The following is a 12990-nucleotide window of genomic DNA, read 5'->3' on the forward strand; positions in this document are numbered from 1 at the left end:
TTTTCTCGTCTTCCGTGGTGGTTTTATGTCCTGGGTATTTTCCACATAGCCATTTCGGTCTACACACCACAGGTGGGCAAACACTAGCCCATGTAGGGTATATGATTCTACCAGTTTGGTGGAAATTGCACTATTATTAACAAAGTTATAATAGGTCAAAGTTGTCCCTTCTTTGCAAATTCAAGACTGAATGTGGATATTCTCACATAATATATGCATATATTACGTGCTACTGTTCAAATCTCACTTGTGCAGTGAGATTTGTATCGTGACTTGACGTCGGATATCAGTCGACTCAGCTGCGAATGAGTACCTGAATCAAATCAGGGTAATAATCGCGGGCGAGCGCAATGCTGACCACATTGTCTCCTACAGTGTACTGTAGTGTACCGTTACGGTCTTGAATGAAGTCCTCTAACACACTTCAAGGCCCTGATCCAATATGGATTCTTGTGCCAATGATTATTATTATTATTACGTGCTACATACTAATGGGACAAATGCACACTTAAATGTTTTTATAAAAGAAATACACAAAGCTTTTCATACCTGAAACGTTCAGCTTCCGGTTTCCCAAGTTGCTTTGTTTTCGCTTTTTTATTTTTGTATTTTTAGCTTCGTGTAATGTCACGCGTTGTCGTTTTCGTTGGATTCGCAATAGTCTACTGCCACAGTCTGAATGGTCAAAAGTGAACAGTGACGGTGTGACTGTAGATAAAATCCGGCTCACTAGGTCACTGTGGGCGGATCCAGATCGGAAAGTCTATGAGGGCAATATCCATGTTAGAGAAAGAAGACACGGCAGCCATTTTAATGTTTCAGACTTTTGAAGATGTTGAAGCAAGGAAACTACACACACACAATATAATTCGTAGGCATGTCGTGTTCTACGAATTATATAAAGGAGCATTCAACATCTGCGAGCCGCTACGGTCACGCTGCTCCCAGGGCAGAGGTGAGGCAGCGTCTGACGATTGCCTCTGCCCTGGTAAGAAACCGTAAAGCCGTCGTCGCTTGACTTTTTTTACACACACACAATTCGTTGGCAAATTGCAAGTTACCCATGAATGGGGCATAGCACGTCGATCATGTCTATGCGCCATCGTTGACGTTCAGCTTCTCCAAGTTTGCAGCGTTTGAGTGGAGGGGAAGTTCGTTTCCATGATCTACTTCCATATAGCAACACAGAATAAGTATAAGCACGGATCAGTCACAAATTGATACTGACGTTGAAATAATGGCATTTCAGCTCGACTCTGCTTACTTTCTTCTCCAAATACAGTGCCATTTAGCCAAGGTTTTTGACTCGGTGAAACGGCAAGCAGATATTACTCGCGTGGTTGGGGCGTTTGAGGTTAGATTTTATGGTACATTGAAGTTCTCCACGTTCTGCGCACAAGCCAACTTCGCTGATAAAAAGAAGAAATAATATTGTTACGTTCTTGCTTTCCGTACCTTGTATCACTGGATTAAGCTTTTATTTTACACGAAATTATTATTATCATTATTATCGTCCAGCTTTGTCCAATTGACGTTGTTAACGTCGTAACTAAATTTCATTGTTTTGAAACGAGGTACTTCCAATTTCGATTGCAAATTTAGTATTTTCCTCTTTTTGTACTGAAAACTCTGGTGCAATACCAATTGAACTTTGGCCGAGCCAACAAAAAGGGTTCTTACATCAAATCTTGCTTCTCTCCTATTACTTGAAGGGTGCAATTTTTTCTTACTGCTCTCTGATGACGACCTTTATTTCGACAATAAAACTCCTTCCGAATGAAGTTCCAATTTCACACAGGAGCATGTACTTCCATCTAAGTTTCTTCGGTCCTTTTTGCAAAGTTATGCTGTTCACATAATCTTATGCAATATGATCCTAAACATCAAGTCCAATAAAACCGTCTGCTCTTCGTTATACTTTCGCTGACATTCAAATTCTTACTGCTACTTCTTCATGATGCTTCAAAATGATGCCTCGTGTCATTGTTCGTAAAACAATCTTAAAAATTTGTACGACTCCACGACCTTACTTTTGAAATCTACTTGAAGAAGATCCTGTTGTCGTGCCACATAAATCTTAGCAAAGCAACTTTTGACCAGTTAAATCACTCCAACTTCCTCTTCGATTCTGCTTCTCCAAATTAATTGTTTCCTTTACTTTTACCATTTTTCCAGAGTTTTGCCATACTTGCTCGAAAGTCAGCTCTTTCTCTGCCGTAGCACTCAAACGATAAACATTACTGAATCACCCTGTGATGCTCACTGTATCCTCATTAATTTTCAATTTTACCGATCTTCTATCATCTATCACTTCGCTTTCTTCACAGTAATTATCCTAAAACTTTTTACTTTTCCGTGTCCATTTATCTATGCATTTTGATCATTTCCTCTGCTTCCTCTGACGCTTTTTATAATTCCGTGTTATGTTTCTTCCTCCACTCCAGTTATAATACTCGCTTCTAAAAATCCTTATAAGTGTTGGGTTCATTGCTTTTATAACTTGGCGAATCATTGCTTTCAACTCACTAAGTGAGTTGTACACTGTTGCTGATTCTTTGTCGTCCAGCGTATGCCTGTTGCTACCTTTGTCCTGAACGGTCTCAAGTTCTTCTTGTCAAACACTTCTTGCCTCTTCACACTTTCCATCTGCCGATTTATCACCTTTTGAATACTCATTTCCGCCGGCTTTGCACTATGCTGCCAGGTATTCTCACCCTGCTTATACATTTCTTCTTGCTGTTTCGTACCTTTTCGTATGGCCTCCTCCTGCCATTCATCTTCACTTACGACCTCCTTCTCGGCCATTTTCGGATATTCTGACTGGTACTCTCATGCAATTTGTCAACTTGTTCCTGCCATTTTTCTACTTCTTGGACCATCTCTTCCATCGGCTTTGGAATGTTATTGGCATTTTCACCCTGTATCACTTCCTTCTGTATACTCATTTCTTGATACATCGGCTTTTCATCCTGCCGGTTTACAGTTACTTCTTCATGAGACCATTCTTCAAGTACTCTGAACCTTTCGTTTGCTGCTTTGTTACTTCTCGAATGCCATTTTGTTCTATAGTTACCTTCAACTTTCTCATAAATTCCTTTATATTTTCCTATAATTCTTTTAAACTCACAAACAGTTGGAAAATCAATTGTTCATTACATGTCTGGATTACTCCCATGATTTTCTTCATACCTTCGTTCTGTTCTTTTACCACTTCCGTAATTTTTGCTAGCCTTGTCTTGTCTTGTCGTGCTGTCATTTCTTCCATAAATTGTTCCTGTTTTTTGTCTTGGCGTACTGTCTTCTCTTCCATAAATTTTGCCTGTGTTTCTTCTTGTGGTGCTTCCTTTTCCCTTTGGTGACTTGTAGATTCTTCTTGTTGCTTTGTAGTAAACTCTTCCATTCTTTATATAGCTTGCATTAGTCGTTGTTGTTTACCGTGGACGTTGCAGCTGTTTTCTCGCGACCTTTGATAAACAGTGCAGGCTCACATTGAAATTCACGTTCCACGATATTAATGCCTGGCGATTCCTGTCGTAGGAAGCTCTAATGCTGTCAACTCCCTTTTAATATGCTCCACTTTCAAGCCCTTGGTTTCTGTAGCGCTAGACAAAAACCCGTTCTATAACTTTAATATAAGCTTATTATTTTACACTAAATTATTCAACCATATTGCATAATTAATTTTAACAATTGCTTCAACTAGTACAATTCGAGGGGTATTTACAACCGATGCAATCAGTTCTAACTCTGCAACTAAACCATCTCCGTGGGCGGACTTCCGGTCCTTTTATACCCGGCGGTGCATTTCAGAAACGAATGCAAAGACTTTGCTAGAAAACTACTTTGCGCCTTCGACAAGGTCTCCTTACTGCCATTAGAGTCATCTGTTAACAATTTAATATTCGTTCTACTGTTATACAATTTGTGTGTCCTGGCTAATTGTCATTACTACGATTTACGTGACGTCACACATAATTTTCCTAAAGTGATTTTGAAAATTACCTTTTATGTCTTGTTTGTTTACGTGTCACGCAGGGTCTGTAATTTCTTATATATTTGACAACAATCTGGCCTGGTATTAGCCTTCATGGTAACGAATATGATAATGGTGGATGTTGGTGTTTAATACTTCGGGCTGGAATAAATTTGCGCAAAAAAGGCAACTTTGATCTACTATAAATTTGTCAATAATACTAGGAATTTAACCAAATTTGGTAGTACAATGCAGTATATTAAAGCCTATATTGCTGCATTTTATGATTGGATGAACTTAAGGGGATTTTTCATTAAAAAAATATAATAATATATCATAATTAATTCTATTCGAGCAGATATTGGCAAGAGTGGACTTTAAAATAAGTCATCATTTTCTAAAAGAGGGATCCACACTTTACAATTGATGTTAAAATTAATGTCGGCTTCGGAAAGTAATCGCGACCTATCATTTGATTCCCCACGTGTATGGTGGTCCAACCTTCCACCAAATTTCGTCCCAATAGGTGCAGCCATTTCCAAGAAAATTGGGTGCGACAGAGACAGAAAATAAACCAAGATTTCGTTTTCCATAAAACCTTTAAAATAACAATTGAGAGAAGCTGGATAGGACCCTCAAATTTGTGTTATTGGAGGCTTTTGCACATACATTTATGGTATTACTTACCGTTCGGATTTGGCGCTTCCATGGAATCAAGTATTTAGTGAGTTATCAAAATAAGGATGCAATGATTATTATTGCACTGCAGTTTTAGGTCTCATAGAATTTAAAAATGAGGATTTTTGGCTAATTTCATTGAAAACCTTTCTTAGTATTAAATAATTTCTCGGGAGTTATTTCGCAAACAAGAGTAGATGTTCGATTTGAATCAAAAGAATGTACTCTCCGCTCATAATAATCCTTATTATATTGTAGAATTTCGTTGTTAGGCCTATGATGACGTTCTCTGTAGTGACCAGATTTTGTTGGTCTTTTCAGTCTTCTCAATTAACATTAACAGTTTCGAAAATCGACACGAATAGTTTAAAACGAGTTCGTCGAAGGTCTTCCTAGTAAATGCTTAATTAAAAACCGGAATTCTAACCTGTTTACTGCATTTACAAGAGTGTTCTAGAGTTCTTAATAGTATGGAATAATTTAGAACATAATCGCCTATAATTACAATTGGGGAGCAATAACAGAATTTATCGCTGGTTTCTATTTTTTTGAGTATACACTTACAAATTGCTATTTATAGTTATGAGAAAACGCAATATTAAGAAAATAGTAAGGGATTGTGAAACTTTAGTTCCGGACATTGCGAAAGATGAAAGCGGCATTGCGAAAGGAAATGATCACATAATCCTCAAACATCTATATTTTGGTACCAAGGAACCAACTATTTTTCCGTTGCTAGAGGTATGCCGACTCAAGGGGGTGAACATGTTCTACTAACCGAGAAATTCTTCCCTCTATTAGCTCCTTGGCGATAGGGACTTCTGGCATCCGATCCGAAGGACCTTACTTTCACGATTGACTTACGGTAGTGCTGATAACTATGTGTACCAGTTTGCTGTTGATTCTCACTTTAATACGTTACGGCGAATTGCAGCTGGAGAAAATGTGAAAGGAACATGTCATGCGGATGATCTGCTCTATTTGTTTTTCAGTCTTTTGACATCCAATACAGACAAGGATAGTATGGAATATAGGACAATTCAGCGATTTGTTGGTATGTTCACCCAATTTGCAAAAACTGGTAATCCGAATATTCCGGAAATCGAGCCTACAATTTGGGAACCGGCCCGTAAGGACGATGTCCCCAGTAAGTGTTTGAATATAAGTGAGAGTATCACCATGATAGACCTGCCAGGTCAGAAGAAGTTGGAAGTTTGGGACAGCTTTTACCCGAAAGATTCGTTAATATAAAATTTATTTGACCATAGTACGATTGTTTTAATAAATGGTTATCGGGAGAAGCAAAAGCATGTTTCTTTTGGGTTCAACTGGAAAGTTGGTTTTTAAGTAAATTTTCAATATCGGTTAGAAGTGACAGGTGATGCCATTTGTGAGAATATAAGTGAGGTTCATAGCAATTTGTTATGAATGACTCAAGAAGCAGAACTCGAAATGTTGAACAGTTGGATTTGTTTGATAGCTTCGCTTTTGTTTACTGACCGAAATTTTTGCATTCACAGGTGATGGAATCAACGTATAGTATGTATATTTGAACGTTGGTGGTGGACTTTGTAATACCCGGGGTACCACCAGCAAAGTTTCACTCTTTTCATCAATTCATATGCAGACGCACTGCCAATGAGCCTCGACTTTTATTCATTGTGAATGTCCAAAATTGTGAAGATTTCAGGAATTTCACTTAACTATTTGTCAAAAGGAACCTATCCCACCGGAGCCCTGGATTGAAATATTGGATGGTACTGGAGAAGGGCCCAAACCGGTCCAAGCTGAATTTGGTTCGAAAAGAATAGCTGGAGCAGAGGATTGTTTATTTGTTAATGTATTTACTAAGGAGGTAAGTGTGTTAAATTCGCATTCTGAAATAAAATATTGAATTCAGTGATTTATTCGTTCATGTAAGAGAAGATGAGTGTGGTATTGTTTCGTACCCATAGGAATAATCTCACACTTGATGAAAGCAGAGACTGTTTGAATTTTATGTAGCCATCGTTCGCTTATTCTAATTGATTTTATGTGATTTTTCAGGTAAATCCCTCGGTACCTAAGCCGGTTATGGTGTGGATCCACGGCGGAGGGTTTGTAGGTGGATCAACATCCCGTGACCTTTACAGTCCAGACTATTTCCTGAGTAGAGATGTCGTACTTGTATCAGTAGCATATCGCTTGGGATTGTTTGGTACATTAATATTTTCCACATATTCGTTTGAAAAAGATTTTTACGTAACTTGGTTGAAAATATTCCAGGTTTCTTATCCATGAAAGACCCATCTTTGAAGGTTCCAGGTAACGCTGGATTAAAGGATCAGATCTTGGGTTTAAAGTGGGTTCAGCAGAATATCTCGAAATTCGGAGGCGATCCCAATAATGTGACAATCTTCGGTGAAAGCGCTGGTGGAGCGTCTGTCCATCTGCTGGCATTGACTGAAAAGACCAAGGGATTGTTCCATCGCGTGATTTGTATGTCCGGATCAGCTTTTGCTTTCTGGGCTACACCACCTGTGAGAAATTGGTCTTTCCGCATTGCTAAAGATTTAGGTTTCAAAGGTGAAGATAATGAATTGGAGATTTTGAATTTTCTGCGTAGCGTGGATAGTAGGAAATTAGCTGCAGCCGAAGACAGAGCAGTAAGTAAAGAAGAATCATATGCAGGATATATATGGTGCTCATATCCGGTCGTTGAGCCATATGTGACCGATCAATGTGTAATTCCTCGGGAGCCGATATTGATGGCACATGATTCGTGGAGCAACAGCATTCCAATGATTATCGGTTGTACTTCGAGGGAGGGAATATTCTTTCGAAATCGTAAGTTTTTTATCCGCTTGTTTTAAGGTTTTGGGTAAAAGCAAGACTTTATTAAAAATGGTTTGTCTGTCTGTTTGCCCTTTCTTGAGATTAAATTTAGGAGATACATATGTGCAGCGAAAGATATGATTTTATGTGGGCTATGAGCAAAGATGGAATGTAAGTTTTTTCCTCCGAACATAACTGTGTAGTACAGCACAGTACAGTTAAAAAGTTGTAGTAGGTCAAAGTTGTTCATTTGGTGTGAGTTTATTATGTCTTAAAATTACGTAGAATGCTAGCATTCCATTAACGTGAATAGCATGACATACTAAATTCTTACATACTGTAACTTGCTAGTTGTGTACAGTTGGAATCGTTGTGTAACAAAATATTCTTACATATGAAAGACAAAAAGCATTTCATACCTGAATCACTGAACTTCCGGTTTACAACTTATTTTTATTGGCTTAACAATTTCTTTAACATATCTTTTCAGTTACCCCTCCAGGTATTTATGAGCAATGGGAAAGCGATCCCACATTGATGCTTCCATTCGACTTGAAGTCTGATCCTAACAGCGAAAGATTTAAAGAACTGGGCGAACGTCTTAAAAAGGAATCCTTTGGGACCGAGAAGATAACTGACGATAATTACATTAATGTAACAAATTTCTCATTCTACATGGAAATGAGATGAAATAACTCGTTTTCCATTTCAGTTTATATCCAACAAATTCTTTTGGCATCCGGCGCAACGAACGGTTCTATCTCGTCAGAAGTACGCGACGGCCCCTACTTATTTATATGTTTTCGATTTCGATTCTCCCAATTACGGCCTTATCAAGACATTGAGCTCAATCAATTTACCTGGCGTTTCACATGGCGATGATTTGGGCTATTTATTTTTGAATATGGCGCTCCCGGAAACACAACCTGATTCTCCTGAGCGGAAAGTAATTCAGAAATTTATTGCTTTATGGACACAATTTGCCCGAAATGGTGATCCTAATTGTGAGGAAATTGCACCTGTTAAATGGGAACCGGTGGAATCTAATGAAACCCCTCATAGAACTTTAATAATCAATTTAGAACCGTCTTTCAAGGAAAACCCCTTCGCCAAAATTTTAAAGTTTTGGGACGGATTGTACGATGAAAATAAATTGGCTTAGTGTGCAGGTTCTTTGCTGTTGTTGCCAATTAAAGGCAATAGCAAAACTTTTCTTTTAAATTCAGGAAATTATACTTTTATATTTTATAACCAGAAATATGAATAAATCCATATCCAAAGTTATTTCAAATAATAATATTTGTAATAATGAATCCTGTGTATTTTAATTAATTGGAAAACTGCGTAGGGAAAATTCACTCATAGCGGTTTCCATTTGCATGCTAAATTTTTCAGTGGGCTCTGCTGTTTTGTTTCCGTGGGAACGTGCTTGTCCCATTTCGATTTTTTTGCAGTGAAATCATCCCATCCCATCCCGTCAACGCCATATACATTCACCTTGGGATTCATATTTGTTGTTGTCCCTTCATAATGTAAGTTGCACATGAAAATTTATTTAAGTTAAAAGAAAACTTATTACTAAGTGACAAATAATATCAATAACGCTCTTTGTTTCATTGGAAGAGTCCTCAACCGCATGAGCCTTGGACTACAGTACTGGATGGAACCAGCGAAGCATCAAAACCAATTCAAAGAGAATATGTAATAGAAACAGTGATTGGTGCTGAAGATTGCTTATTTTTGAACGTGTTCACAAAAGAGGTAACCGAGGGAAATATGTATGCAGTACATATGTATGTGTCCTTTTAAACACTACATAATATAATTTATATGAAATCAAACTTCGAACTAAAAATTACAACACTTTGACTTGAATTCACGTTATTAGATTAACCCGTCAAAGCTAAAGCCTGTTTTTGTATGGATTTATGGTGGCGGATTCGTACGTGGCTCAACTTCCAAAGATGTTTACAGTCCCGATTATTTCTTAAGCAAGGACGTGGTTTTCGTTTCAATTGCATATAGAGTTGGCATATTTGGTAATGCTACGAAAAAATATATTGAAATTTTCATTGATTTATGAAAAAAAACATTTCAGGATTTCTATCTATGAAAGACCCTTCCCTGAAGATACCTGGAAATGCAGGACTAAAGGACCAAATTTTGGGTTTGAAGTGGGTGCAGCAGAATATATCCAGGTTCGGCGGAGACCCAAATAACGTGACGATATTTGGCGAAAGTGCGGGCGGAGCTTCAGTTCACTTTTTAGGGTTGACAGAGAAGGCGAGAGGATTATTCCATCAAATGATTTGCATGTCCGGGTCAGCATTCTGTAACTGGGCGCTACCTCCACCTAAAAATTGGTCATTACGTATTGCCAAAGATCTTGGTTATAAAGGTGAAGATAATGATAGTGCCGTTCTACACTTTTTGCGTAAAGCCGACTGTAAGAAGATAGCAATATCGGAAGCCAATATCCTCACTAAGCAGGAAATGCTTGAAGGATATTTGTGGTGCTCATATCCGGTGGTCGAGCCTTATAAATCCGATGATTGTGTACTTCCCGAACAACCACTAATCTTGGCGCGTGATGCTTGGAGTAATGATATTCCTGTGATAGTTGGTGGTACTTCTAGGGAAGGAATTTTTTTCGTTAATTGTAAGTATTGGAGTGAGTGCACTTTATGACTATACGGTCTCAAAAAGTCCTTCGCCTGGGGTAGAAACAAGTTTTTTGCTCAAATTTATTCAATTTATCCTTCAATGTAGTTTTCTTGAAGAGTGATGCAAGGGGGCTAACCCTTCTTTCACGTTCCTACACTTTCTGGATAGAACGATAGAGTGATATTCAAAAAAAAGTTACAGCGATTATTTCTTCATTTGATCCAAATCTTTTTTCCTAGAGTATTTTGTATGAAACCAAGCTCTTTTTCAAATCGGTTTACTTTCTATTTGTCTGTCCGTTACACCCATTTTTTTCAAAAACGGTTACTTCTATTTATATGAAATTCGGTAGAAAGGTGGAAACTGCACGCATGCATTGAGTAACATCGTTCTACGTTGACTTTAAGGGGGATCAAAACATGACATTTGATGCAAGAGAGGGAAAGCCGCAGATTGGAAAGAAATACTTGATCTCACGATCCCGGTCTCAGAAAATACTGCATCGCAAAAATCGCGAAGTAACACTATATAGTATCTGGCTAATATAGTATGACGCTATATAGTATTGCTCCAGGCCTCAAAATACCCGCCACTTTGTGTACCCGTATATCTGAGGCTACATTTGCCCCATTTGTCCCTAGTTCAACATGCTCATGTATTTACTATCTTAGACTATTTACTTTAGTGTGCTTCTCATATTTAATCTTAGATTGCAGTAGATTTGCCAAAAGAGCTAACTTTGATCTACTATAATTTCCGCAAGTTTAGTAGTATCATGATCAATATTATAGCTTATATCACTGAAGAACTTTATGAGTCTATGAAAAACTTACGGGGGTTTTAAGTCAATTTCTAAAAAATATAGTAGTATACTATTATTAACTTTATTTAATTTCATATTGGTATGGAGGGTATTTTGAGGCCTAGACACCATATAATGGCAGCTACTTATTTTTTTTTCAGAATTTTTAGTTGGGCAGCGGACCTGAAATTATTAATCTCTGCCTTTACCTTTCTTGCATCAAATGTCAAAACTGCGGCCAGCTTTGGAAAGTATTAATTGAGACCTTTCATTTGATGCCCTACATATTCACTGAACAAAAATTTACACATCCCTGTTGCATGTTTTTACTTACTGTAATGCGAAGGAGTTTACAGTTTTCACCAAATTTTGTATTAATAGAAGAATATAGTAACTTTTAATAAGATTGTTTGTTTGATTTCACAAAAAGCTTAAAAACAACTTTGTTTTATCTTCTGTTGCCTGACTTCGAATCCTTCTATTCTTCTATCCTTCTATTCCGCTGGCACCGTGGGTACTCTCTACAATTGTGAAAATCGTAACTGCGATCATTTTGATTAGTAATTTTGATCCCGGGAAGACAAAAAAGCAACGCAACATTTTTGCTACGTTAATATATTGTACTTCCGAAACATTAACATGGCACACAGTTCTTCAAGAAAAACTAAAACTGGTATGAAAGAGGCCAATGACTTTCAAGTGGCTATCCTCTACGAGTTGATTCAGAGCTGTTTTTCCAGAGAGAGAGAAAGGGAGAGTGCCACGTAAATACGTGACCTTTAAAGTTGTTAATCTCGTTTGTTAGGCTCCTTATTGCTCATATTCTTAAAATTGTTTCTTTTTTTATTTATTTTTTTTCAGCTAAACCCTCTGGGGCGTTCAAAGAATGGGAAAGTAATCCTTCCTTGATCCTCCCATTTGATTTGAAGACTGGTCGAAGTGGCGAAGAATGTGAGGAGCTTGGGCGAATTCTAAAAGAATACCATTTCAAAGATGGAAAATGGACTGAGGACACATTCATTGATGTAAGAGATTTTCTTTAATTTCAATATTTCTAAAATATTGACTTAAAAACTTAAATCGTCTTTTCAGTTTTTGTCTTATAAACTCTTCTGGCATGGCGTGCATCGTATGGTTCTATCTCGACAAAAATATGCAAAGGCTGCTACATATTTGTATGTCTTTGAATTTGATTCCCCGAAAAATGCCCTTTCTGAAAACTTTGGCGTCAGTAAAAACTGCTGGTGTATCACATGGGGATGATTTGGCGTACCTATTTCTTAATTTCCTTACTCCAGAAACACAGGCTGGTTCTTCTGAAAGGAATAAAATTGAGGAACTTATCGGCTTGTGGTTCCACTTCTCTCGAAATGGCGTCCCAAACTGCGATGGAATTGGACCCTGCACTTGGAAACCAGTACAGTCAAACGAAAAATCGCATGGTTGTTTGAGGATAGGCCATGAACTAATCTTCGAGCAAAATCCATTCGCCAATATTTTGCAATTTTGGGATGACTTATATGATGAGGATAAGCTGTTTTAAGAAATTCACCGTAGATGTTCTTCCGATAAGGGGGCCAAACTGATAACAGTGGCATTTTGCATAACGGTACTTTGTAATCCCAGAGATTTGAAAGTGAAGTGGTTTTTTGTGACTCGGGGTTATAACGGTGCAAAATTTTAGGAAAAACTGTACATTGCCGTTAGCAAGTTCAAAAAATCCCTATCGTTTGACACCACTCAATTGAATACGATATTGCTTTAGGATATAAAGGATTTTTTTTTTTGTTTTTTTACATTAATTTTTATATTCTATTATAGTAATTGTCCGGATAGCTGAGTGGTTAGAGCACAAGGCTGTCGTACGGAAGGTCGCGGTTCAAATCTCGCTGGCGACAGTGGTATTTATATCGTGATTTGACGTCGAATACCAGTCGACTCAGCTGTGAATGAGTACCTGAGTCAAATCAGGGTAATAATCTCGGGCGAGCGCAATGCTGACCACATTGCCTCCTACAGTCTACTGTAGTGTACCGTTACGGTCTTGAATGAAGTGCTC

The 12990-nt window shown here is 37.8% G+C and overlaps 3 protein-coding genes across 4 annotated transcripts in view; all 3 read left to right on the forward strand.

Moving 5' to 3' along the window:
• LOC119655185 (esterase B1-like) overlaps positions 1-8778 on the forward strand; it is a 77872-nt gene extending 69094 nt beyond the window's left edge. Inside the window, exons 3-7 of one of the 2 annotated variants that reach the window (XM_038060960.1) lie at positions 6369-6506; positions 6698-6848; positions 6917-7477; positions 7956-8119; positions 8178-8778. In XM_038060960.1, the coding sequence (XP_037916888.1) occupies positions 6369-6506; positions 6698-6848; positions 6917-7477; positions 7956-8119; positions 8178-8627 (1464 nt within the window). In that variant the 3' untranslated portion in view covers positions 8628-8778. Of the gene's footprint in view, positions 1-5231; positions 5393-5452; positions 5919-6368; positions 6507-6697; positions 6849-6916; positions 7478-7955; positions 8120-8177 lie in introns of those variants that run through there. The other variant, XM_038060969.1, reaches the window with a different exon arrangement.
• On the forward strand, positions 8725-10305 carry LOC119658988 (esterase B1-like). The gene is made up of 5 exons (XM_038066905.1): positions 8725-8784; positions 9089-9226; positions 9354-9504; positions 9564-10124; positions 10235-10305. The coding sequence occupies exons 1-5, from the start codon at positions 8725-8727 to the stop codon at positions 10303-10305; spliced, it is 981 nt and encodes a 326-aa protein (XP_037922833.1).
• Positions 10306-11798: 1493 nt separating this feature from the next.
• On the forward strand, positions 11799-12786 carry LOC119655232 (esterase B1-like). Its single transcript, XM_038061017.1, has 2 exons — positions 11799-11956; positions 12024-12786. Exons 1-2 carry the CDS (start codon positions 11925-11927, stop codon positions 12472-12474), a joined length of 483 nt encoding a protein of 160 aa, XP_037916945.1. The 5' UTR covers positions 11799-11924; the 3' UTR covers positions 12475-12786.
• Positions 12787-12990: the final 204 nt, after the last annotated feature.

This window comes from Hermetia illucens, chromosome 1 (genome assembly GCF_905115235.1).
Source record: "Hermetia illucens chromosome 1, iHerIll2.2.curated.20191125, whole genome shotgun sequence".
Classification (NCBI taxonomy): domain Eukaryota; kingdom Metazoa; phylum Arthropoda; class Insecta; order Diptera; family Stratiomyidae; genus Hermetia; species Hermetia illucens.

Bases quoted from the DNA above. Each gene is read 5' to 3' on its own strand.
- LOC119655232 (XM_038061017.1), top strand. From the start codon at position 11,925: ATGGAAAATGGACTGAGGACACATTCATTGAT. The intron at 11,957-12,023 runs GTAAGAGATTTT...TCGTCTTTTCAG, and splicing joins CTGAGGACACATTCATTGAT to TTTTTGTCTTATAAACTCTT.
- LOC119658988 (XM_038066905.1), top strand. From the start codon at position 8,725: ATGAATAAATCCATATCCAAAGTTATTTCAAATAATAATATTTGTAAT. The intron at 8,785-9,088 runs GTATTTTAATTA...TTTCATTGGAAG, and splicing joins TTTGTAATAATGAATCCTGT to AGTCCTCAACCGCATGAGCC. The intron at 9,505-9,563 runs GTAATGCTACGA...AAAACATTTCAG, and splicing joins ATATAGAGTTGGCATATTTG to GATTTCTATCTATGAAAGAC.